Source organism: Bos javanicus, chromosome 21 (assembly GCF_032452875.1).
Source record: "Bos javanicus breed banteng chromosome 21, ARS-OSU_banteng_1.0, whole genome shotgun sequence".
Classification (NCBI taxonomy): Eukaryota; Metazoa; Chordata; class Mammalia; order Artiodactyla; family Bovidae; genus Bos; species Bos javanicus.
The window spans coordinates 44,710,931-44,738,261 of record NC_083888.1 but is presented as its reverse complement, the minus strand read 5'-3'; the positions used below and the strand labels follow the sequence as shown (position 1 = coordinate 44,738,261).

Here is a 27,331-nt window from a genome sequence, read left to right as displayed (position 1 = left end):
AGTACTTGAGTGTTTAAAATACAGTAACTTCAAATTCTACAGCCTCAACCTGCATCTTCGATACTGTCAGGTCCAAAAGCTAAAGGTACCACTTGGTTACAATGCCTTATATTTGAATACTTAACTGGAATATTCTTTATGAATCAGTAAATTTTATATATCAGACAATACAATTTGAAGAAATGACATTTCAAATTAAACCTGTTCTCATTTTGGACATACTTGTCAATATGAATAACTGACTACTGTGCTATGTACATTCTTTTTTTTTATGTACATTCTTAAATGGAAAAAAAAAAAGGTGAAAAAGAAAAAGGTGAAATCTCCACCCAGGAAATATCTTCTAATTAAAGGACACATTCTGATTCATGCTCTAAGCAAAAATAAAGCTTTAAAATTAGTAAATCACTTAACTTTTCATAGATACTACATTATCTCGTTCATTTTCTTAACAACTAAGGAAAGAGGTATATATTAATAAGTTGTTCTTGATTCTCCAACTCTAAAACAAGATAACCTTCAAGGCACCTTCTAGCCCTTAAAATGATACGATTTCATAAAATACGGAGATGTACCTATTACATGTAAATCAGGATGGACAAAGTTATGGATGGTAAGCAGGTAAACATGACTTGCAGTTCCTGCCCTCAAGTTGTTTACTAGCTAGCAAGACAAGGCACATCAGTGAGCAGCAAAATAAAGTAAATCTAAAAATTCCTCTGCCTGACTGCCTAGGCTTCTTTCTGCCTTCAGAATCAAATTGAAACATCAGCTTTTTCTGGGTCTCAAGCTTGCCAGGCTGCAGACTGGAAATATGCCATCTGCTTAGCTATCTTGGATCTCCAGCTCGCCAACTCACCCTGGGGATGTCAGGACTCATCAGCCTCCATGATTGCATGAGCCAATTCCATATAATATATATAAAAAGTTTCATGTATGTGTATGTGCGTGCACATGCATGCACATGTATACACACATCCTATCAGTTCTGTTCTGTGGAGAAGCTTGACTAATACCAGTTAAGTAGTAGTTCAAAGCTAGAAATAAATGCTTATGGTCAAAAAAAACACCTTATGGTCAACTGCCAATAATTATAAAAATTATACATATATGTAAAAATAAGCTCAGGTAGACAGAACAGGCTTTACTGAGAAGGCTGTCATGAATTTGATCCTGATACAGGGAAGAAGTTAGATAGGTGGAGAAGAGGACAAAGGGAAGTTTGAAGGAGGTGAAATGGTACAAGCAGAAATGGAGACATGGAAAAGCCTGGGACATATTTGTACTTTATGTATGCATGTACTCAAAAATTATTGAGTACTATTTGGAAGATAGTAAAAAAAACATTCCAGTCAGGACAGAAGGCTATACAGTTAGAAGGAAATACAGGGTGTAAAGGGCTCTGAAAACCAGGCATCAATTGTCCAACATAAGCAATACTGGCAGAAGAGTTCATTGTTCAAAGCAGCTGTTTTGGTAACTATTCCAAGCTAACTGGTCTAATTTAGTAAACCAAGATTATCTAGACTAGATCCCATCTACAGACTAAACAGCTGACTCATTCAACAGAGAGAAAGTGGAAAGATGAGGGAAGTCAAAGGAAGCAGGCAGGGAAAAGGCACTCAAGGACCTGTCACTGGCAGAGACATTCCAAGCTGAGCTCTACATTAAACATCACACTTCTATTCAGGTAAAATCTGATAATTTAAAAACTAAAAACTTACTACCAATACTTAATGGAACTGAAAAAATACCATGTTATACCAAAAATACTTACTTTTTTTTTTTTTTTAACAATTACATGGTTATTTAAGCAGGAAAAGCAACCACTTTGTAGAAAAGATCCGGAAGTTTTAACTTCTTATCCCAAATCATTATACTAAATTATTATTGTTTAAGTTAGTATTCTTTAGGTAAGAGATAGGGTTCAGGGGTTTCAGCTTATATCCTTTACCACAGCACTACCAGGGGTAATATAATCCTAATTATGACACCACAATTAGCTCTTTTAGAGATCATATCATAAACAGACCATCCTTCATTTTACTTATTTTTTCATCCTCCATTTTAAAAAGCTATACTAGCTAAATCTTATCTTCCTATGTTGACTGGCTCTTTTAAATTGAAAAAAAATTTTCTGTGAAGTTTCCCAACACAGTTTTCCTTATATAAATTACTTATTGATAGCATATTTTTAAATATATTTGCCTGATTACAAAAACCTACACTTCAGTAGGGGGAAAATAATATCTAATAATAGCTTTTATTTATAAAGTGTTTTCTCCACAATTTCCAAAGATGTGTTTCTGAAAACTCTGGTATCAAAATTCTGTTCAAAACCTCAATGACTTCTCATTTCACGCACAGGTAAAGTTCTCAGAATGGACTGTAAGGCACTTACACACTTCTCTCTCTCTCACACACACACACACACACACACACACACACACACACACGATTCACTTACTCACTTCTCACACACACACACACACACACACACACACACACACACACACACACACACACACACACACACACGATTTTGTTCCTTGCTGTTGATGCTGTGCTAAAGCCCTAGCCGGCATGTTCATCCTCTGGTTAACAATATAGCTCCCTCCCTCATCTCCCTCATATTGTTGTCCAGATGCAACTTCTCAATGAAGCTTTCCCCTACCACTTGTTTAAAATCGCAAACTCCCTTCTCTTTCTCTCATTGTTTTGTTACCAACATGATTTACTGACAGCTGACCCTTTAGCAAAGGGAGGTTAGTGGCACTGGCTCATCCCCCATCCTAGTAGAAAATCCAGGCACTGCCGTCTCTGCCTCAAAAACCAAGGAACTGACAAATGACTTACCCAAAGAGAGGCAGGAAATTGAAACAGCTTGGAGGCAATTGTCTCAGATCCTAGTTCTTATGATTCCACAAACCGTGGTCTCTAATTGAACAAACTTTTCCCCACACTTAGTTAATTTAAAGGTCTATAAACTGAAAATACAAGTACTGGGTTGCCCAAAATGTTTGTTTGTTTTCCGTAAGACACAGTAGAAAAACCCAAACAAACTTTTTGGCCAAATAATACTATATTTATTGAAAAAAGTCCACATAAAAGTCGACACACACAGCTCATACCCTGGTCATCAAGGATTAACTACACGTTATTGCAGTCTATCTCCCTCAACCAAAATGTAAGTTGCATGAGGGCAGAGATGTTTGCCTCTTTTGCTCTCTCCTGTGAGCTCACTGCTTTATTTACCCTCAGTCTTTACTAAAAATGAACTTTATGGATGAATAATGTATTTAAGACCTTAGTTAAATAACAAAACTAGGGAGCCAAAGTCACAAATGGCCTTAAAAATATCTCTCAAAAGACCGCATAAATTGACCGATAAAGAAAACATGACAATCAAGAAAATCAACAACCTAGATAATTGATATTGTACAATTAGTTTTCATTTGCCTTATTATAACTTTTCAGAAGTTCCAACAAGACTCTTAAAAACTAACTTCGCTTTGTTCTAATATGCACACTAGAATACATATATCTTTTACTGTTAATGGCTAACCCTATAGCTCAAATTCGGATAATTTACAATTCAAGCACGCTCACTCAAAATTCTCTGGGCTAACTAAAAAGATTTAGAGAAGTAAATATGTGTATACATGTACTAGAGTTTCACAAAAGAAGAATCTCTACTTAGATGGGGCTGTTGGCAAGGTAAGGGATTACACTATAGCAGTTCATACAGTTTAACATCTATTATCTCATTCCACCCTCACAACAATTTTACCATATAAGCAGGTGAAAGAATGGAACAGCCATTCCCTACCCAATAAAAAGCATAATGACGTCCTATAGTCCCTTGGGAATACAACCTTAGGTCTGAGAGTATGAATGATGCTTTAGACAACTGAGTTGAAGATCCTTGCTGGCAAACTCCTGGAACAAATTTTGCTGCCATAATACAAAAGAGGAAATCATACTTTGAAAGCAAAGATGCACATTCCTCTTCATGAAGAGTAATAATTGCAATATCCAGAAAGAGCTGATAAGTCCACTGCAATCAGGATGCACAAGGACTGATCTTGGCCCATCACACTTTCTCCTAACATGAATCTAAGAGTTGGACAGTGAGGCAGTAGAAACAGGCTCAAGTTTGGGATGCCCTAGGTAAGGCAGGCACAGGGCCAAGTATCATACTTACCTGCTACAGTGTGAAGTACTGGAAAGAGCATGGGCTTTGGAGTCTGACAGACTTGGATTCAAATCCCAGCTCTGTTACATACTGGCTGGGTTACTTTGGGCAAGTTACTTAATATCTCTGAGCCTCACATTCCTCACCTGCAAAATGGAGATAATACCATTATCAAGGTAGTTACCCTGAAAGGCTGTTGTGAGGATTAAATGAGACAGTACGTATAAAACTGCCTGCAGGTGCACAGTATACTAACTCTTATTTTCCTTCCTTTCTTGATGATGTCAGTTGCCTTTCCCTATAATGCTGAGTTGTGAATAAACTGGAAAATTTCTGAACATTACTAAAGTGTCTGTCCCACTACCCAGGAATCACTCCCCCAGAATCTTTTAACATTAAGTGCCAATTTCATGTACTTGGTTATTCTTCAACAGAAGCTGGAATGCCCAAGCAGCCATTTTTCTCTGCATAAACAAAAATAGTCCTGCCAGAACCCTGCCCAATCTTGGATTATATAAACAGACTCTAATGCTTAGATATTCCAAATCTTATTATAATGAAAACACCTATTAAAAAATTCTTCTACCTACTAGGCTCCTCTGTCCTTGAAATTCTACAGGCAAAAATAAAAAAGTTCTTCTATGCCCTAATTGATGACTAATTTATTGGATCAATATTACACTAAAGAACTAAACATATAAATATACTATTATTAGTAAATATCTTTAGAAAAATGATTTCTACATTATATACTTTCCTGTAAAATAGTCAATAGGCCAAACCAGTATATGCTTTCCTGATTATAACATTAAACATATATATATATTTTAAATCCTACATAGCATATGTATTTATAGTCTATAACCACAGAAAAGTAAACTCTCTAACAAAGCAACCTATTGGTATTTTACTTGGTAAATGATTATATCTGAATAACTAATACAAGTTAATGCCTTTCGAATTTAGGAATATTTTTCATTCTGAATATACTCAGTCCTCTAAAGAAATAATTCATTTTTAAGTTTTGTGATTACAAGAGGATACACGTTCATTAAATTCAAACACTACAGAAACATTAAAGGTAGAAATACAGTTTTCCTAACCCTCTTTTTGTCCTTTGATAACCACCAACAATAATTTGGCATACACTCCTATAGACTTTTTAACGCATTATAATTTAGGCAAGTTTTCACAAGAATTATGGTTTGGGAAGGAGTGAAGAGGAAAGCAGAAATGAGGGAAAATCTTTTGTAAATATGTTTGCTAATGCTAAAAATATGCTTAGAGGTAAAAGCCAGACTACAAAACTGCACATAATGTATTTTGTTTAAACAAATATCCAAAAAACGCATTACCCAGGAGGGAAATGTAAATCAAAGGCACGATCAGATACCACTTGACCCACACTGAGATAACTGTAATAACAAGTTTTGGTGAGAACGTGCAGAAATTGGAACTCTCATACACTGCTAGTGGGAACGTAAAATGGTACAGCCCTAGAAAACAGGTTGGCGATTCCTCAAAATTTTAAATGCACAAAGTTACTGTATGACCCAGCAATTCCACTCCTGGGTACATCCGAGAAAAAGGAAGATACACATCCACACAAAGAATTATACTTAAATGGTCACTAGAAGCATTATTCACACTAGCCAAAAAGGGAAGGGAAAAAAGCGCCAAATATCCCTCAACTGATGAGTGGATAAATAAAATGTGGCATACCCACCAAATGGAATATTATTTGATAATCAAAAGAGATGAAGTACTGATACATGCCACAACACGGATAAATCTTGAAAGCGTTGTGTTAAATGAAAGAAACCTAATGTGACAAAAGGATATTTGATTTCACTTATATAAAATGTCCAGAAGAGAAAAACCTATAAAGAAAGAAAGTGGATTAATAGTTGCTTAGGGTTTGGGAATTAGGGGGAAATGAGAAGTATTAGTGGGCATGGGGTTTCTTTGTGGAGTGATGAAAATGTTCTAAAATTGATGGTGGTGATGGTTGTGCGTGCTCAGTCACGTCTGACTCTCTGCGACCCCGTGCACTGTAGCCCGCCAGGCTCCTCTGTCCATGGGATTCTCCAGGCAAGAATACTGGAGTGGGTTGCCATGCCCTCCTCCAGGGAATCTTCCCCAGGGATCGAACCTGTGTCTCTTAAGTCTCCTCCATTGGCAGGCGGTTTCTTTACCACTAGTGCCACCTGGGAAGCCCTGGATGGTTGCACAACTGTGCAAATACATTAAAGACCACTGAACTGTACCCTTTGGGTGAGCTATATGGTATGTTAACCTTATTGTAGTAAAGCTTCTAGAAAATAATAACATTTGTCATCTTTGATGGTGAACAGTAATTTAAATTTTCTAATACATTCTTGTAATTTTCAAATTATTGGTAACGACTATGAGAATTCCTTTTGGTTAAGGGGAAAGTTACTTTTCAAAGTGCTCTTTATGAGAATTAGAATAATGTTATTCTAGAGGTTGAGACAGAATGGCCCCTTGTATTCAGTTAGTCAGTCACTCATTAAACACCTACTATGTGCTCCAGGAATTGCTCCAGCAAGCAAAGTTCTAACTTCAAATCAATAAATTACATCAAGTTAACACAGACAAGACTCCTCTGTTAACTTCAGAAAATAAATTAGGTATCATGCCACCACTGACTTCTCTGTCTTATTTTGCACCAATCAATATTAGGAAATATTCTCTTCAATACAATGATTCTGTTTTCAAATTTTAAAACAACTTTAAAACTCATTTTAACATTAAGGATAAAACCACTGCAACACTTCATGGCTTAACAGCAGAAAAGGTATACCAAAAATTCAATTAGCAACAATAGCTAATAATTCAAAAGCACTGGGAATCAATTCTCTAAGATACTTTCTGGCTGTCAAGTCAATCATAAAAAGAATCTTTATGTAAACTGTTACCAGGAGGAAAATTAAAACAAAGTCAAAAGAACTCTTTGGAAATAGTTTGCCTTGAAGCTAAAATGAACACAGCCTGAAAATATGGATGAGGAGGGATGAGGCATATGCTCAAGTAATGGGCAATTTCAATGGCATTCAGCTAACACCTGTCAGCTAAAAATGAAGTAATCAATCAGAAACTTCAGGGATGGTAACATTATAAGATTATGGGGGAAGTGGCCTCATCTAAATTCTTGATTAGGAGAGCCAAACGAGGCACCTATGTTTTGAAACACTTCACTGGCTATACTGATGTGCAGCCAGGGTTAATAAGCACTGCATGAAGCAATACTCATTAAGGCAAACAAGAGAATGAAAAATCTGTTCTATAATTTAAAAATTAGAGACAATGTAACAAAGGCATTGAAGGGAGAAAAACTGGAGTAAGGAGACTACATATTCTAAACATACTCCAAAAGTCTATTCAAGAGATGTGAGCTTGAACTAAGGAAGAACACAAAACAGAGGGACAGGGCTCAAGTTAAGGGTTAATCATAAAGCAGAATCTATAGGACCTAATGATCAAATGGTTATGGAGAATGAAAGAGAAACAGAGGCAAAAATGACTCTGAGGGCTCTCCTTTGAATAACCATGTGGTTAGTGATGCCATTAACCAATGAATGGAATGCAAAAAAGAGAAGCTGATTTGAAAGTTAAATAGAGGCAAGATTCAAGGGGTTTTAAAGGTTATTTACAAAATTCTACTACTAGGTTGGCAGTTAGTGTTGACTTTATTATTCTTTTAAAAATTGAACAAATACCACAAAATTCAACTAGAAACCCAAGGTCAAAACTCTGAGATAAACTAGGAAAGTGTGTAGGTTATATGTAATAAAAAGGGGAACGAAAAGAAGGTGGAGAGAGTGAACTTGGTTTTAGACCTACTGAATTTGCAGAAACTAAAATACTATTTCATGAAACAAGGGCTAGAGAAAAAGATGTGGAAATTGTTGGCATACAACGATAATACTATGGAAGCAGATGAGAACTCTCAGAGACAGCTTATGGGATAAGGCAATGGTGAACCGCCAACTAAAAGGAGTCCATTGAGACTTCGAGAATAATCAGGAGGAGAGACGCTTTTACCAATTCCCTTTGCAAAGGCATACACAAGAAAATCAATTGAAAAAAAAAAATTAAAGCTACCATTTATGATTATCTTACTGTATTCCAGTGGCAGGTCCAGAATTTCCAGATAGGTGGAGTTACAGGAGTAATCAATCTCTTTGAAGGAGGGCTTGAAGATGCTTTTGCACAGGACTTCATATTTAGTTAGAAAATACTGACCAGATCAAAAAATCAAGGGAAAGAAGTTTGAAGGAAATAGTTCCCCTCCCCTTTGGCACCACCACTGCTGTATTCTAGGCATGGTACCAAACATGTTACCTAATCTTCCATTCTCAAACTAAGGTGGATGAGGAAACTGAGGCTAGATTGGAATATCAACTTGCTCAAGGTCACAAATCTTCTAAGGAGCAGAGCATATCATCTTTGTTTCCATAGCTCTCATGGCTCTTTACATCTTACTAGAATTTCTCATCACTCATCTTGATTATAATGTATATTTATGTGTCTCTGTATCACTGTACTGTTAGGTCCTCAATGCCAGGGTTCAAGTCATTCATTTCTGTATCCTTATAGCTAAGAAAGAGTAAACATTTTGTTGAATGAAGCATATGAAAGAACCATGTGAGAACAGCATCAACAACGTCAACAAGGGAGAAAGAGTTTCAAGAAACGTCTAGTAGCACCAGATGTTACGGATAGAGCCACCAGTATATTTTAGGTCGTCAATGGCACTGAACTGATATCCCTTAATCATTTTTGAAAGCCTACTACAGGCGGGACACTGTGTTAATTAGACACAAGTTGACGTGGAAAAATAAAATCTGGTACAAGTCAACAGATTTTCGGAGTAGCAGCCACATCTAAATTCTTGATCAGGACAGCAAAACAGAGTCTGGCCTGACATCGCTTACGTTTAATTTGGCTCTGGCAAATCTGAAGACAATTTTAAAGGGTCACAGCGCATCTTTTAACAAAACTTCTGGTGAGGGACAAGAGATGAAAATGGGCCAGCGCACCTCTGTCTCGATGACGACAGCTGGTGGCCAAAGCAGCCAAGTCCCTCCGGAGTGTCTACCCCGCTGAGCAGGACTGGGGCTGCCCCCAGCTGCTAGTCGGCAGTCTGGGGCGGGAAAAAGCAGACACTTACCGCAAAAGGCACCGCTACCGCCGTGGCCCAAAGGGGCCCGAGAGACCTTCGCGAAGCCCCACGCCGGGGAAGGAAACCAGGGAACGCGGGGATCAGACAGGTGCGACCCCACAGCCCGACTTCCCAAACTGGATAAACTAGGGTTCCAGCGCCCAGCACCGCAACGCCAACTCCCACCAGCTGGAAACCCGACGACTGCCACCGAACCTTCCGCCCAATGAGGAAACGTCACCACTCGGCGTAGTCCAGCCTTTCAAGAAGGGGATACACTTCCGCTTCCGGGGCACTCGGCGCGTCTCTACAGAGTGTTTACCGAGAGTGTGTTGAGATGTTTCTTTGCCTTGATTGGCCTTTGACATTCGTTTCCTATCGCTTAATAACTGCGGCATTAAAGTTAGTATGAAGATAGGAGGCTTTCTAGGGATGCGATCTCAAGAAAGATGTCCAGCCTCCAGGCGCCACCTGACGAAAAATGACTTGGCTGAGCACCACCAGCTAAGAGGGGAATTATGAAAGGTGGGAGATGTCTCAGAATAGGGAGTCCCAGGAGCACGTGAGAACTCCAAGGAGGAGGCGGGGCTTAGGATTTTGGTAGCCGAGGGAGGCGGGTTCCACGCCGGGTCTAATCGGGTGTCTGAACCGGCCTCTGCCTGCGTATGCGCAGTGCGAACCTTCCGCTGATCTGCTTTCTCCAACATGGAATTCCGCGCCGCGCGGCTCGCAGTACTGCAACTGCTCCGTACGGTGGCTCCGGCAGACCTCCCAGCGCTTCTGCAATGGATGCGAACTACCCGTAAGCGATCAGAGCCAGAGTCAGGCGGTTGGGGCAAGGATATGCTGTGGGTCCTGACCTTGGGGACTTAGGGTGAGGCCAGAAGCCTTCCATGGGGTAGCGGTGCTGGTCTCTGCTCTGCTACCGGGCGGGTTCACCGGGCACATCGCAAGCATTGACAGAGTAGGAGTCCAGTTTAGGACTGGATGCAGAAAGACCCGGCTCTGGGTTTTATGATTCCGCTACAGACTTAGGCAGCTAGAGCCGCATTGTGTCTACCCTAGTTCCTAAAGGAAAAAAAAAGTGGGAGGAATGGGTTAGCCCAACTCCCCACTACTCCCACAAATTTGGGACTACCAGTAGGATACTACCTGAAAAAGCCCTTTGCAAGATAAGTTTTAGACTGTAGAACTGGAGGTTTTTTACCCTGTAGGCAAAGTCTCATGTAGCTAATCTCAGTGTGTGTGTTAGTCGCTCAGTCGTGACTCTTTGCGACCCCCATGGACTGTGTAGCTCACCAGGCTTCTCTGTCCATGGGATTCTCCAGGTAAGAATACTGGAATAGGTTGCCATTTCCTTCTCCAGGGGATCTTCCTGACCCAGGGATTGAACCCGTGTCTCCTGCATTGCAGGCAGATTCTTTACCATCAGCTACAGGAAGTCCCAACTAGTCTAAATAGTCCATACATTTAAAGGAGTTGTTCCAGGGTGGGGAGAGAGAGAAAGAGGGGAGGGGAAGACTTTGTTTTGAATAATATTAATAGTAATACTAAAAAAGCACATGTTAGAATTGAAATGTGGTAATTAGGTCGAGTTATTGAAGAATGGAGGTAGATCTATTTTAGCAAAGTGAAACCTGGTGAAAAAATAGGATATTCCTCGTTTGAGAACTCCTCCAAACCATGCTCTGCTTTTGTACTTCTAAATGTTGATTCCATGTTTATTTTCAGCCAGACATGAACTATTATTCCTGTTTGCTGATGACTCCCAGTTTTAGACTTTCAGGCATGAGGTTCTTCCTGGAAATTCTCTCTCTTTGTGTTGTTAGAGTCAATAATCATTTGGGTGTTATCATTATTGTTATTACTATTACACATTTTGGAAGATCATTTTAGCTACTGCTACTGCTAAGTCACTTCAGTCGTGTCCGACTCTGTGCGACCCCATAGACGGCAGCCCACCAGGCTCCCCCGTCCCTGGGATTCTCCAGGCAAGAACACTGGAGTCGGTTGCCATTTCCTTCTCCAGTGCATGAAAGTGAAAAGTGAAAGTGAAGTTGCTCAGTCGTGTCGGACCCTCAGTGATCCCATGGACTGCAGACTACCAGGCTCCTCCATCCATGGGGTTTTCCAGGCAAGAGTACTGGAGTGGGGTGCCATTGCCTTCTCCATCATTTTATCTAAGATGCCAAAATAAAATTACTTTGGACATCTGCTAGTGAGATTAGCCTGGAAAGTAGAGAAAACCAAAGAGGTAGCTTCATATTTTTACACACAGACAAGATTCAAGATTGTTGTTCCTTGCCTTAAAGATTTTTCAGTTTTGTGGAACCATTTGTAATCTAAATCTCCAATTTTAGAGGCATCAGCTGAGACTCCATTTTTCCGAAATCACAGAAAGCATGTTTTGGATGATGATTTTGTAAACAAGAAGACCCAACACTATTGCCTAAATAATATGTGTCTACTTTTTCTAACACCATGTTCTGTCTTTCTCCAGCAGATCCTGTAGTCAGAGGTACTCAGGCAGTTTGTTAAACAATTTAGAAAACAAACTGAGTTTCTGAAAAATGTTTATTACAATGAATATCTTAAGAAATAAGTGTCACTTATTCTTGCCTGAAGAATCCCATGAACAGAGGAGGCTGGTGGGCTATTGTCCATGGGATCACAAAGAGTCAGACACAACTGAGCAACTATACTTTTTTTAACTTAAGACGAAGGAGTATGTTTTAATATAAATCTTAAAAAGTAGTGTAATTTATTGGTAAACCTTTTTTAGGTGGTAATATATACATAATATAAAATTTGCCATTTTCAAGTGTGCAGTTCAATGATATGAAATACATGTACATTGTGTAGCCATCATCATTATTGCCTCCAGAACTGAAACTCATAGTGTACTTTTTTTTATTAAATACAGCACAAAAGATTCTTCCAATCAGCAATTTTTCATTTTCCTAATTCCCTTCTTCCAGGGGGAAAAAAAATTATTGCATGATGTCTTACTTTTATGACATTTGCTTAGACCTTTGTTAATTATAACTCTCCTTGAATTTTTATACTATTTAGTGGAATAGCAAGAGTTAATAATAGGCTTTATGATTTTGATTTTGAGCTTCATAGAGTTTACTGAAAGTTAAAAAACTACATATTGCTAACAAGTAAAATCATAATAATTTTAAATACACAAAAGAAAGAATAATATTGTTGGTCTCTGAAGGAATAGTGGAATTATCATATCTAGACCTGGGGTCATTTGGAATCAAGCTGATAGAACCAGAATCGTAGACCAGGACAGAAATAAGCACATATCAACGTCTGATATAAACTGAAGATGTAGAAAAAATAAAAAAATAAAGATAGAGCCTGTATTTACTTTAGTACAGCTTAGACCAAGGTCTAGAAACAAATGATCACTAGTATAGTCACTTCCCTTGTGACTCAGACAGTAAAGTGTCTGCCTACAATGCGGGAGACCCTGGGTCGGGAAGATCCTCTGGAGAAGGAAATGGCAACCCACTCCAGTACTCTTGCCTGGAAAATGCCATGGATGGAGGAGCATGGTAGGCTACAGTCCATGGGGTCGCAGAGAGTTGGACACAACTGAGCGACTTCACTTCACTTCATAGGAGGGATGAAACAAAGATGAGGGGCAAAGCACACATAGACAACTCCCGCCTCAAATAAATAAGAGAGTAAAAAAATACAACAGGACCTCAGTGCATTGACTCTAATCTCATGGTAGAGCATCTGTTCTTTTCTACTTCTTTATATACATACTACTTCATGTATGTATGTGAAATGGACTCTAGGCTTAGCTTTCAACATATAGGAGAGTAACTACAATCTCTATTAAGTGAAGAGAACTGAGAGCCAGAACTTTGAATGTGGTCCCCATTAGGCATATTAAAAATTGCATTTTGTTAACAGTTGTCTGTTAATGAACACTATTCTGAAGCCTCTGAATTTTTCCTGAATATTCATATACAAAGGAGGATGTCAAACCAACAGCATGTAAAAGTTTCTATTGAGTCAAGTTACAAATACATACATTACCATGTGTAAAATAGATAGCTATTGGGAAGTTACTATAGCACAGGGGGCTCAGCCCTGTGCTCTGTGATGACATAGAGGGGTAGAATGCAGGGTGGGGTGGGTGGGAGGGTCAAGAGGGAGTATATATTGTATACTTAACACTGATTCATATTGTTGTATGGCAGAAACCAACACAACATTGTAAGGCAATTATCCTCCAATTAAAAGTAAATTTTTTAAAAGTTACAAAGGATAGAAAAGTGAGGTATGCTATAAGAAAATTAATAAAATCATCAAGAAAATATTTTAATATTTAAGGAAGATAATTGTAGATGAATAGAAGCTTTTAGAAGCTTTTTTGCTTCCTGTATTTTAAATACATCCTCACTAAACAGAATTGGACTTGCTGCTTAGCAGCAGCTACAAAGTTGTTAGAGGTTCTTTGAAATTCCTACTAAATCTAAAAAGCAAAGGCTGGGATCTAGTTACGTTTGTCAAACAGCATACTATTCCATTTCTGTATTGTATTACCACTGAGGAAGTAGCCACATAACTTACATGTTTTCCAGTCTTTATTAACAGATTATGAATTTGTGAAAGTTATCAAGTATACGAGGTAAATAGGTTGTTTTTTCCAGAAATTAAAAAGATACACTGGGCAAATGCATACCTCTTAAACAAAATTTTTCTGTTAAATAAGTAAAAATAATTGTACTTTTCATCACATTTATTGTATATTAAAAATGGGCACAATATATAAAAACAATAATATGAACAAGTAATTTATTCCAAAATGCACTATTAGATTAACATTAGAAAATCAAGCAATGTAATTCACTATATTAACTAAAAAGAAAAACTATATGATTATCTCAAGAGACATAAAAAAGCATTTGACGATATCCAACATCTCTTCCTGATAAACACTTACCAGACTAGGAATAGCAGGCAACATTCTCAACCTGATAAAGGGGATCTATGAAAAATCTACAGCTGACATCATACTTAATGGTGAAAGACTGAATTCTTTCCCCTAAGAACAAAAGAGGGATTTGTACTCATCACTTCTAGCCAGCATCATAACAGAGCTGCTGAAAGTGTTAGTCGCTCAGTCCTGTCCGACTCTTTGTGACCCATGGACTGGAGCCCACCAGGCTCCTTTGTCCATGGGATTTTCCAAGCAAGAATACTGGAGTGGGTGGCCATTTCCTCCTCCAGGAGATCTCCCAACCCAGAGATCGAACCCGTGTCTCCGGCATTGCAGGCGGGTTCTTTACCCTCTGAGCCACTGGGGGATTATGTGTAAGAGCTTCTAGCCAATACAATACAGCAAGGAAAGGGGGAGAAGGAAGGCATCTCCTTTAGAAACAGGTTAATGGATAAACAAATTGTGCTGTATTTTTATAATGGAATATTACTTGGCAAATAAATGGAATGAAGTGTTTGTATGTGCAACAACATGGACAAATTTTGCTAAGTGAAATAAACTATACTGAAAAAAGACTTCATACTTGGATTCCATTTATCTAAACCTCTAGGAAAATGCCAGCTAATCTATAGTGACGGAAAATAGATCTCTGGTGGCTGGGTTGGTAGGGGATTAGAGAGAAGGAAGGATTACAGAGGGGCAGGAGGTGATACTGGGGATAATGACTATATTCACTATCATGGTTATAGTGATCTTTCATACTACATGTTATATATATATATATGTTAAAACTTATATAACTGTGCACTTTAAATATGCACAGTTTATTGTATGTCCGTTCTACCTCTATAAAGTTGTTTTTTTAATTCCATAAGAAGTCAGATCTGTGTTCTCTCTCCCCTTTGAATTTGGGTGCTCTCTGTGACACCTTTGGCCATTAGAATTTGACAGAAATGACACTAGGCCAGTTTCAGACCTAGGGCTTAAGAAACTGACAACTTCTACTTCCTACTTCTTGGAATACTTGCTCTGGGAGAATCTGGCCATCGTGTGTAGTCTGACTACCCTGAGATCGTCACAGTGTCAGGAAGTCCCAGCTAGCTTATGGAGAGCAAGCTGTCCAACCAGCCTACATGTTTCTGCTGTCCTAGCCTGGGTACCACACATGTGAGTGAAAAAGCCATATGAGGTATCCAGACCAGTAAAGCCTTTGTTACAAATACTGTTTCTGTGAACATTCATGTACATATTTTTGTGTAAACGTAAGTTTTCATTTCTCTGTGATAATGTCCAAGAATGCAATTGCTGCATCATATGGTAAGTGTATTTTTAGTTTTATAGGAACTGCCAGACTGTTTTCCAGAGTGACTATAATCCTGTTTCTCTGCATCCTCACTATGCACCACGAACTCAGTCATGTCCAACTCTTTGCTACTATATGGACTGTAGCCCGCTAGGCTCCTCTGTCCATTGAATTCTCCAGGCAAGAATACTGGAGTGTGGGGACTTCCCTGGTGGCCCAGTGGATAAGACCATGTTCCCAATGCATGGGGCCCAGATTTGATCCCTGGTCATGGAATTAGATCCTACATGCTGCAGCTAAGAATTCACATGCCACAGCTAAAGATCTCACGTGCTACAAGGAAGGTCAAAGATTCTGCGTGCCACAACTAAGACCAAGCACAGCCAGATAACTAAAGGTTAAAAAAAAAATACTGTAGTGGGTTGCCATTTCCTATTCCAGGGGATCTTCCCCCGCCAGGGATCGAACCCACACCTTCTCCTATGTTGGCAGGCTGATTCTTTACCACTGAGCCACTTGCTAGTAAGGAAGTAAGCCACAATGCTAGTAAGGAAGACCTGTATCCTTACTAGCATTTGGTATTTTCAGTATTTTTATGTTAGCCACTCTGAAAATTATATAATGATATATCATTGGGGTTTTTTTTCCAATTTTTTTTAAAAATAATTTTGTTTATTTATTTTGGTTGTGCTGGGTCTTCATGGCTTTTCTCTAGTTGCAGAGACCAGGGGCTACTCTAGTTGTGGTGTGCAGGCTTCTCACTGCAGTGGCTCCTCTTGTTGGCAGAGCACATGCTCTAGGGCATGAGGGCTTCAGTAGTTGTGGCACGTGGACTCAGTAGTTGCAGCTCCTGGGCTCGAGAGCACAGGCTCAATAGCTGTGGCAGAAGGACTTAGTTGCTCCATGGCATGTGGGATCTTCCCAGATCAGGGATCCAGCTTGCGTCTCCTGCATTGGCAGGCTCTTTACCACTGAGCCATCAGGGAAGCCCTATCATTGGGTTTTAATTTCCATTTCTCAAATGATGTTGAACATCTTGTCATGTGTTTATTTGCCATTTGTATATCCTCTTTGATGTAGTATCTGTTTATGTCTTTTGCCCATTTTCTATTGTAAACAGAAATAATAAATAGTTATTAATAAATATAAATATAAGTATAAATATATTTTTGTAAATATGAATATGTATACATTTATATTACATAATATAAATTACATTTATGCTGCTGCTAAGTCGCTTCAGTTGTGTCCGTCTCTGTGTGACCCCATGGACAGCAGCCCACCAGGCTCCTCTGTCCACAGGATTCTCCAGACAAGAATGGCACCCCACTGCAGTACTCTTGCCTGGAAAATCCCATGGGGTCGCTAAGAGTCAGACAGGACTGAGCGACTTCACTTTCACTTCTCAATTTCATGCATTGGAGAAGGAAATGGCAACCCAATAAATATAAATAATAAATCAGTTCAGTTCAGTCGTATCCGACTGTTTGCAATCCCATGAAGCGCAGCACGCCAGGCCTCCCTGTCCATCACCAACTCCCGGAGTTCACTCAAACGCACGCCCATCGAGTCAGTGATGCCATCCAGCCATCTCATCCTCTGTCGTCCCCTTCTCCTCCTGCCCCCAATCCCTCCCAGCATCAGAGTTTTTTCAGATGAGTCAACTCTTCGCATGAGGTGGCCAAAGTACTGCAGTTTCAGCTTTAGCATCAGTCCTTCCAAAGAATACCCAGGACTGATCTCCTTTAGAATGGACTAATAGTTCTTTATTATTTTAGATATAAGCCCTTTGTCAGATGTATGTATGCAGTATTTTCTCCCAGTAATTTGCCTGTTCATTCTCTTAACAGAACTTTCAAAGCAAAAGTTTTTAATTTTAATAAGGTTCAATTTATCCCATTTTTGTTTTTTGATGTCAAGTTTAAGATCTCTTTGGCCCTAGATTCTGAAGATTTTCTCCTATGCTTTTTTTCCCTCTTTATTTAAAAATTACTCAATACTGTGTTAGTTTCAGGTGTTAAGGTTTCTTTTACAAACCCTAAAAGAGTTTTGTAAAAAGGTTTTTTCACAAAATTCTAAAAGAATTGTCGTTTTGTGTATTACATGTTCTTTGACCTAAGTTAACTTTTGTATAAAGTGTGAAATTTAGATTGAAGTTCATTTTTTCTCCTGTAGATGTCCATTTGCTCCAGCACAACTTGTTGAAAAGGCTCTTCTTTCTCCACTGAATTGCTTTTGAATCTTTGAAAATTATTTGTGCATTTTTGCCTGGATCTGTTCTGTATCTTTTTGAATGCTCTATTCTTTGTTGATTATTGTAGCTATCATTATTTAAAAATATGTTGTTTACTTTCTGAGCATTTGGCTATTTGCCTATTGTATTTCTGTTACTTTGGCTCCATTATGTTCAAAGATACTCTGTATGATTTAAATTCTTTAAGAATTTTTGATATTTGTTTTATGACTCAATATGGTCTATCAGACTTTTTTTTCCTCTAAGTGTAATGTAAAGCTGATGACAGCTCATTGGCGGTATCCAGTGTATTTCCTTTGTCGAGGTGAAGAAATGTTGGTTTACAGAAAGAAATTGAATGTAATTTTAAGCAATTTACTTTTAAAGATGAACACAACTATTTAGCAGAGGATATTTTAAGTAAATGCAAAATAACAGCTGAATGGCTTTATGTCGAAGACTAAGATATATGTTTTTTATGGGTGTCCAAGAGACAGAAAATATTTCTTTTGTATTCAGCCTATGTTTTTCCTATATGGTGTATTTTGCAAAAAAAAAATCCCACACAGCTTGATAATTTTTCTACCTTTTATAAAAGATAGACCCTGTTTATTCATTTAGTAGATGTAGAAATTTGGTCTATAATTGAACATCCTAGTACTCTTGCCTGGAAAATCCAGTGGACGGAGGAGCTTGGTAGGCTGCAGCCTATGGGGTCGCTAAGAGTCGGACACAACTGAGCGACTTCGTTTTCACTTTTCACTTCCATGCATTGGAGAAGGAAATGGCAACCCACTCCAATGTTCTTGCCTGGAGAATCCCAGGGACGGGGGAGCCTGGTGGGCTGCCATCTATGGGGTCGCACAGAGTCGGACACGACTGAAGCGACTTAGCAGCAGCAGCAGCATTGCAGTTTAGTGGAGTGTTCTATACATATCTATTAGGTCTTGTTGATTGGTGATATTCTTCAGTTCCTCTATATCTTTGCTGATTTTCTGCCCTGTAGTCCTGTCAGTATCGTGTTGAACTCCCCAGCTGTAATTGTGAATTTTTCTATTTCTTCTTTCAGCCCTGTTAGTTTTTGTTTCATTCCGCCCACCTCTCCGCTGCCATGCTGCATGTGGAATCTTGGTTCCCTAACTGGGGATCATGGAAGCATGGAGTCTTAACCACTGTCTGGACATCCAGGGAAGTCCTTGTTTCATGTATTGATATTTTAAGGCTCTGTTGTTCAGTGTATGCACATTTAAGATCACTGTGTGTTCTTGATAGATTGATCCTTTTATCAGTATGTAATGTTCTTCATTGTCCCTAATAATTTTTTCTTTTGCTTTAACGTCTATTTTATTTCATATCTGTATAGCTACCCTATTTTTTTTTTAAACCGTTGCCACAATTTTTTTCCCCATCCTTTTATATTCAGTCTTCCTGGCATGTTTAAAGTGAGTTTCTGTTGACAGCATAATAACACTGGAGTGGGTTGCCATTTCCTATCCCAGGGGATCTTCCCAACCCAGGGTGAGTTGTATTTTTTAAATCTGTGTTGCTAATCTCTGTCTTTTGATTGATGTGTTTAAACCATTTACAATTAGCTTACTATATGTTAGCACTTAAGTATAGCATTTTATTGTTTGTTTCCTTTCTGACCCTCTGTTTCTCAATTTCTTGTTATCTCCTCTTGCCTTCCTGTGGGTAAATGGAACAGTTTTAGCATTCTGTTCTTCTTTGTAGTGTTTCTGAGTGTATTTCTTTGTAGAGTTTTCTTTGTGGTTACTCTGAGTATGACAGTATACATATGTAACATCACTGCTGCTACTGCTGCTAAGTCGCTTCAGTCATGTCTGACTCTAGTTATCAGTGTTTTATCTGATCCTTTTACCTGTCTTATCTGTTTTACTAGAAGCAAATATTGAAATCTTACTTCCACATAGGTCCCTATACCCTCCCCCACTTTAAAAATATGACTGTTTTATGTATTTCCTGTATACATGTACATAGAGCACCATTACAGGTGGTTTTATAAATTTTGATGTAACCATCACATATGATTTAAGAAACTAATGAGAAAGATAGCCTATTTTTACACATTCTGTTCTTTCCTGTCTGAAGTTCCAAGCCCTCTTCTGCTATTTCCTTTCTGTTGAAATTTCCTATATCCATTCTTTAAGGGTAGGTCTTAAGGCAACAAAATTTTTTGTTTTTTAGTTTTTCTGCATCTGATTTGTCTTTACTTCTCCTTCATTCCTGAAGGATAATTTCATCAGATAGAAAATTTACAGCTTGTGGTCCTTTTCTTCCAGCATTTGAAAAGTTTTGTAACCTCCTGGCTCCTTGGTTTCAGATGAAAACTTCACTGTTGTTTGGTGTTTCCCTGTAGGGAATGAATCATTTCTCTTTGGTTGTTTTTAAGATTTGTTCCTTGCCTCTTGTTTTTAGAAGTTTATGATATGTTCTTAGTGGATTTCTTTGCGTCTATCATATTTAGACTTTGCTTGGCTTCTCAAATCTGTAGGTTTAGATCTTTCACCTAATTTAGGGAGTTTTTAGCTGTATTTCTTCAATACTTTTCAGCTCCACACTTTTCCCCCTACTTCTGGAACTCAGATACCAATGTTAGCTCTTTCGTTATTCCAAAGATCCTTAGGTCTCTGTTCAATTTCTTTTTTATTTTCTCTCTTTTGTTCAGATGGAATAAATTTTATTGATCTGTCAATTCAAGTGAACTGGTTCTATCCTCTGTCATCTCTACTACGGAGCCCTTTCAGCAAGGGATTTCTAAATTATTTTATTTTTCTGTTTTGCAGTTTCTGTTTCTTTTTCTATGACTTCTTTGCTGAGATTTTCTATTTTTTTCACTTATTACAGGATAATTCATAACTACTTATTGAAGCATTTTCGTTATAGCATCTTTAGAGTCCTTGTCTGATCATCCAAACTAAGTTGCACAGTAGCATCTAGATTGCGAGAGTCAAATTAATATTTGTCCTGTTCTTGATATAAATGATGTTCTGTTATATCGTGAACATTTTGTTTGTATACTAGGATAATTTTTATTTTATCCTGGATATTTTAGATATTATGCTGACTTGATCCTGTTCACATTTTCTATCTTAGTAGGCAGTTGCCCCGCTTAAGTTTAACCTGTTGATTCTGGCCTGCTTTTGTGAGCTGTAGCTCTGACAACATTTAGTTTTCAGTGCCCTTGCAGTGCTATTCAGGCTTGTTTCATTCTTTGGTACTGCTGGGGCTTCCTGCTCAATCTATGCTGGTGTTTCCTGCTTGGAGAAAGATACCTGTGTCACTGAGCTGCCTTCCACCAGTGGGGGTCCGGGGACGAGCAGTACAGGGCCTGGTTTGCTCTTGGCTTCTGGGCAGAGGGCTGAGAGGCCTCAGGCCTGAGTCTCTCCTGCTGGGCAGAGGGCCTGGAGACAGCAGCCTCCTACTTTGTTACCAGATAGCCTGCCTTTGCCCCAGGTGTGGGCTAGGGATTAGGGTTCCCCAGTACACCTCTGTTATTCTTCCCCTTTACTGGTCTTTGGCGAGAGAGAGCAGACTTAGTTTTTGTTTTGTTTATTCAGTCTATAGGTGTTGGTAGTTCTGGTTGGTAGTCACTCACCTCTCCAGGGCCCAGTCCAGGCTACATGGAAGATGAAAACCCAGGAGGGAATTCACTGCGGTGACCTTCCGTCCTTAATTCCTGACATCCCTAGACAGTTTACCTTTTTTCTAGCCTTCAGAGTCCTTTATGGTTGCCTGTTGGTTTACGTCCAGGATATTTCATCATATTTAGAGGGGAGGAGCTGGGGAAATTGAGGGAAGTAGCCATCTTGTCTAAGGCCAGAAGTCCCCTCAGTAAATTTTTAAACTTTGAATAAGAACTTCAAAGTAATATAAAATATTAATGAATAATAGGAAATACATGGCCCAGTGTTTAATTATATATTATAAGTCATTAGAGATAAGGATATGGGTGAATGACGGCCAGGGGCTGAAGGTAAGACTTCCTGGAGATGAAGTAACTTGAGAAGGCCCTTATTGTGAAAAACAAGGTCATAGTTGAAAGGAGCAATATGAACAGGAAGGAATATGGAAAACAACTGAGGGAATTTGCCTGTCTTAAGCAAAAATTATGTTAGTGAGTAATGAGAATAGAAAATAGGATGGTTAGACTCTGGTGATATAGAGGGCCGTGAAAGTCTACAGTAATATTGGATACATTGAAAAGTGGAAAGCTGTCCCAAAATTGTAAGGAGAAGGAGTGACATGAGTGAAGTTTAAGCAAAATTAGTTTAAAAAAAATACGGAGAAGGCAATGGCACCCCACTCCAGTACTCTTGCCTGGAAAATCCCATGGACGGAGGAGCCTGGTAGGCTGCAGTCCATGGGGTCTCGAAGAGTTGTACACGACTGCGCGACTTCACTTTCAGTTTTCACTTAGATGCATTGGAGAAGGAAATGGCAACCCACTCCAGTGTTCTTGCCTGGAGAATCCCAGGGACGGGGAGCCTGGCGGGCTGCCGTCTATGGGGTCGCACAGAGTTGGACACGACTGAAGCGACTTAGCAGCAGCAGTTTAAAATAGATGTCGTGTGGTGTTAGTCACTCAGTCATGTCCGACTCTTTGTGACCCCATGGACTGTAGCCCGCCAGGCTCCTTTGTCCATAGGATTTTTCAGGCAAGAATACTGGAGTGGGTTGCCATTTCCTTCTCCAAAATACATGTGTAAGGTAACTTATATTGGGGAGAAACTGATCATTCAGGAGCCAATTATGAGTTTGTCCTGGTTTTCTAAGTGTGAGGTGGTACCTGTGACTATGAAGTAGTTGAAGCGGTAATAAAGAGGAAGTGGATTCAAAAGTGAACATGATGGGACTTGATACCTGACCAGATATAAAAAGTGAGACTTGATTCATAGACTGTCAGCTTTGGTGAGTTCTCTTTTCCCAGGTACTTAATTAAATATAAGTAGGAAACTTTTAAAGAATAGATTTTGCTCTGCAGAGAAAGTCTTCTTTCTCTGTTCCCTTCCCACCTGCATATGTAATTTGAGAAAAGCTAACTGTCCTCAGGCAACTGATTAACACCTTTAATCTTTTTCCAAGCAACATACTGTTACCACACATTCCGAAATTGTTATTATACATGTTAAAAGATGTCCAGCCTCACTAGTAATTAAAGAAATGCAAATTAAAACAACAAAGTTTGTTTTTATAGTACAGTTCAATGCTGTAAGGCTTTCATGAAGTAAGGCTTACACATATTCTTATTTTTTTCTGATGGAGTAAATTGGTATAATCTTTCAGGAAAGAAATTTAGCAGTATGTAGCAAGTTCAGTTCGGTTCAGTCGCTCAGTTGTGTCTGACTCTTTGCGACCCCATGGACTGTAGCACACCAGGCCTCCATGTCCATCACCAACTCCCGGAGTTTACTCAAACTCATGTCCATTGAGTCAGCAATGCCATCCAACCATCTCATTCTCTGTCGTCCCCTTCTCCTGCCCTCAATCTTTCCCAGCATCATGGTCTTTTCATATGAGTCAGCTCTTTGTATCGGGTGGCCAAAGTATTGGAGTTTCAGCTTCAACATCAGTCCTTCCAATGAACACTCAGGACTGATCTCCTTTAGGATGAACTGGTTGGATCTCCTTGCAGTCCAAGGGACTCTCAAGAGTCTTCTCCAACACCATAGTTCAAAAGTGTCAGTTCTTTGGTGCTGAGCTTTCTTTATAGTCCAACTCTCACATCCATACATGACTGTGTATGTTGTAAAAGCCTTTACAATGTTTAAGTACTTCTGCTAGGAATTTATAGTAAGGAAATAAATGCAAAAAGGCCAAATGTTATGCAAAGAGGCCAAAGTATGCCAAATGTTAGCAATGTCCCTAAATTTTCACAGTTATAATTGTATATAAATGTATAGTAGTAGGAGTGAATGGTTAATACAAATATGATGGAATATTACATAGCCTTTAAAAATAATGTTTTAAGGAATTTAATTTTAATAACAAAGTAAATACTTCCAGTTTTTAAAAAACTGCATCACAGATGCTATTTAAATTCCACCTAAAACAATTTGAGGACTTCCTGGCAATCCAGTGGTTAAGACTCAATGTTTCTACTGCAGGGGACACAAGTTCAAACCCTGAGCAGGGAGCTAAGATCTCATATTTCGTGTGGCATTGCCAAAAAGATAATAATCAAAAATTTTTAAATAAATAGAAGAATTTGGAATGAATCTTCATAATATTTTTGTTTGTCTATAATTTATATTCGGCATCCTCCTATAAATAATTTGAAGCAACATTTAGATCACTGTCGCAGATAGGTGTAGAAAGAAAAAATAAAAAGAGTTAAAAGGCCTTTCTGCATTAGTTCAAGGAGTCAAATAATGTATCTTCATGTTAACTACTATTGCTCAGAGAGAGGTTATGCAGAGAAAGAACCTGTGTATGTAGGGACACAGTGGAAAGAGTGAAAAGAAAGAGTAAAAAACTTAGGTTTATTTCTTTAGCTGCTGTTGGCCTGCTTTGTAACTTTTCACAATTCATGTCGCCTTAATTACCTCCTCTGTGAATCAGAAAAGGTAATCTTGCTTTGTCTTCTTCACATGGATGTTATAATACTTAATTGATGTAGTTTCTACGTGTAAGAACTTTGCAAGCTAGAAAATATTATCCAAATTTTAATTGGTATTTGTGACTTGAGAATAGCATTCTGACCCAACACAAGAATTATTATTAATATGTTTAAGAAGGAAATCATGAACTTATTTTAAAACAACCAAAGACTTGAGGGATAGGGTATGTGGAAATGGATGGTATTTTCTTCACAATCTACCTGTTTTCGTTTTATAGCTATTTTAAAACAGTAAGGAAAACACAGTCCCCTTGAGGTCCTTTTACTCTAGCAAGAATTCAATATAAGATAGTTTTTTAAGAAAAAGGTAAAATGTTTTCATTAGTTGTTCTTTCCAGTCTATATTTGGCATTCAGGTTACAGCTAACTTTTACAGTGTTTTACTTCAAGGTGAGTCTCTTCTACTTAAAATTATGTATGAGCTTCTTAGAAACCATTCTTTTGTAGAGCCAATTAAAAAAAAAATTTAAACACAGATAAGTTGAAAAAACAGAACAATGGAAACCACTTTTACACCCTTACATAGATTCACCAAGTGTCACTTTCTTCATCTTTATTTCTATATACATTGGCATACACGCTCACTCCCCTTTTTCCAGTGTATCCAAAAGTAGGCCAGAGCCATCAGAAATGTGCTGTTTTAATGATCATTTTATCTGCTGTTCAGATGCAGCAGAGCAACATGATTCTTATAAAGTTTATTCTATAGTTGGTGCCATCTGTTTGTCCTTATTATCTGAAGTCTTGGGTACATTTTATTGGAGGCAGGGATGCTCGGATTAAAGTTATCCCTATGCAATGCCTCCTAAACTTATAAAGTCTACATGGTCACAAAAGGAATATTTGACTACTAATTAGTAAATTTAAGTAGTAAGAGTACTACATACTTTTTAAATGTCTTTGTTGTTCTCTAACAGGCTGAAATAGTCAAGTTTTATATTTTCAAGCAGCTTAGAAAAGGAAAAAACTCAATGTTTTCCATGGAACATTTGTTAGAATTTGAATATTTCATTGGACCTAGAATGTTTGTTTATTGTTATAAATCGATGCTATCTGATAGAAGATAACCATCCATTGTAATCATTTAGTCTAGGTATGACTGCAACCATAAAAACTATACTTTTTTTTTTTGGGGGCAGGAGATTTTGATGAATTCACTCAAGACAATAATGACATTATGTTGAAAAACATAGCAGAAGACCTTCGGAATTGCTTACCTCTAGAAACTATGCTTTCCTCAGAACATCTAGCCCTCCAAAAAGTAAATATATTAAATTCATTTATTCCTAGTGCTACTTGAGGTTTCTCCTATTCTTCTCTAACCCCATTAGCCTTTCCAGTCTAATCATTAGTCCTGAATTCTGCTTTTTCATTTGGTGCTTCATCCATTTCCCCAATTCTTCTGAGTCGGTAATCCTCTGGTTCCCTAGTACCATTCATTCAAAAGATATTTTTTGAGGGTGTCCTGTTTCCCAAGCAGACCCCACCCCACCCCAAATCAAGGCCCAACAATACAACAGTAATCTGTCCCTGCCTATGTAATTGTCTTGGTTTTCTCTGCCCTGTTCCATTTCCCTGACTTTTATCAAGGGTGAAGTTCACTCTTTTGTTGATTCTTTATTATCGTTGAAGTAGAAGGGATCAAACTTCTTTTTGCTTTGTAGCTGCTTGCTGTTATATCATGTACTACCAGCATTAAGTGCTATTATTTGTAAGCATGGAATTTTACTAAACATTTTTTATTATTTGAAAACTTTGCTTCTGGGAAAAGATTACTTGCCAAGTATTTTGATGGATAAGTCCCTGTCATGTAGGACTCAGAAGACGTGGTATTAGTTTCTATTCTCCCTCTGAACTAACTAGTGTCGTTTCTTGGGAGAAATCTCTCTGGGTATGTTTCCTTATTTGTAAAGTATATTACTTAGGATGGACAAAATGATCTCAGAATACTCCTTTCAACTAAAATTTTTATCTGTTTCTCATAGCCATGTTTTGCATCATGACATGGTCAAATAGCAAGTTGCCAGTGTCTCAAAAATAGCATGAAAGCAGAGCTGAGTTGCTGACTTCCATAAGCGAAACTTGTCTTTCTGGTTGTTGTTGCTCTCAGAACTTCAGCATATGAACCACTGATGTTTTGCCTTATTTAGCAATAAAAAGAGACTTCTTTGTACTCTGTTTCTTTTGATGTTTTTCTTCTTTCCACCAGATACAGCAGCAGCCAGAACCCACAGTTCACGTTGATGCATTCCTTTACGATGAAGACTTTATTGATTCATTATGTGAGGAAGGAAAAATGAGCAGAAACTACTGTGTTGTGTGCGGCTCACATCAGACGGCACCTCTAGGTGGGCACTCCAGCCTGCAAACCTGACGACTTCGTGTGCGCTTTTCCTTACATGTCATGACTATGCAGATTCTTGACCAGGCATTCACTGTTTTTGGTTTTTTTTTTAAAGCAAAAGGCCAACCTGCAACCTAGCTATTACCAATTACTGAAATCAGAGAAACTAAATAGAAACATTGTCCAGGGAGGTTAGGCCACTTCATGTCCCCCACGGGAGTATTTCTGCTTTTTACTGAACATATTTAATAGGAGGTGACTTCTCAGGTCCTGAAACTAATTGGAAGTGGTTGAATATAGGAAAACTAACTCATACTTTATATACTCAAAAAAGATTTACATTTATCCATAGCGGTGATTTATTTATAGTGAGAAATATAACTGCCAAGGGAGCTGAAAACTTTCTCCCTATAAAACTATCTACTTGTGAAGTCAGATAGTAATCCAATATTGTTGGATGGGCGTGAA

General features: G+C 38.4%; 2 protein-coding genes across 8 annotated transcripts in view; one reads left to right on the top strand and one right to left on the bottom strand.

Annotated features, from left to right (window-relative positions):
* Positions 1–9,645, bottom strand: part of LOC133233946 (protein FAM177A1) — a 68,861-nt gene extending 59,216 nt beyond the window's left edge. Inside the window, exons 1-2 of one of the 4 annotated variants that reach the window (XM_061394128.1) lie at positions 9,390–9,624; positions 4,205–4,341 (exon numbers count right to left, since the gene is read on the bottom strand). The gene's annotated coding sequence lies outside the window, so the exon portion shown is untranslated. Of the gene's footprint in view, positions 1–1,777; positions 1,912–4,204; positions 4,342–9,389 lie in introns of those variants that run through there. The other 3 variants (XM_061394127.1, XM_061394133.1, XM_061394129.1) reach the window with 3 other exon arrangements.
* A 22-nt stretch (positions 9,646–9,667) lies between these two features.
* LOC133233949 (uncharacterized) overlaps positions 9,668–27,331 on the top strand; it is a 28,928-nt gene continuing 11,264 nt past the window's right edge. The window contains exons 1-3 of one of the 4 annotated variants that reach the window (XM_061394140.1): positions 9,668–10,182; positions 25,659–25,780; positions 26,729–26,867. In XM_061394140.1, coding sequence (XP_061250124.1) covers positions 10,086–10,182; positions 25,659–25,780; positions 26,729–26,867 — 358 coding nt within the window. In that variant the 5' untranslated portion in view covers positions 9,668–10,085. The other 3 variants (XM_061394138.1, XM_061394137.1, XM_061394139.1) reach the window with 3 other exon arrangements.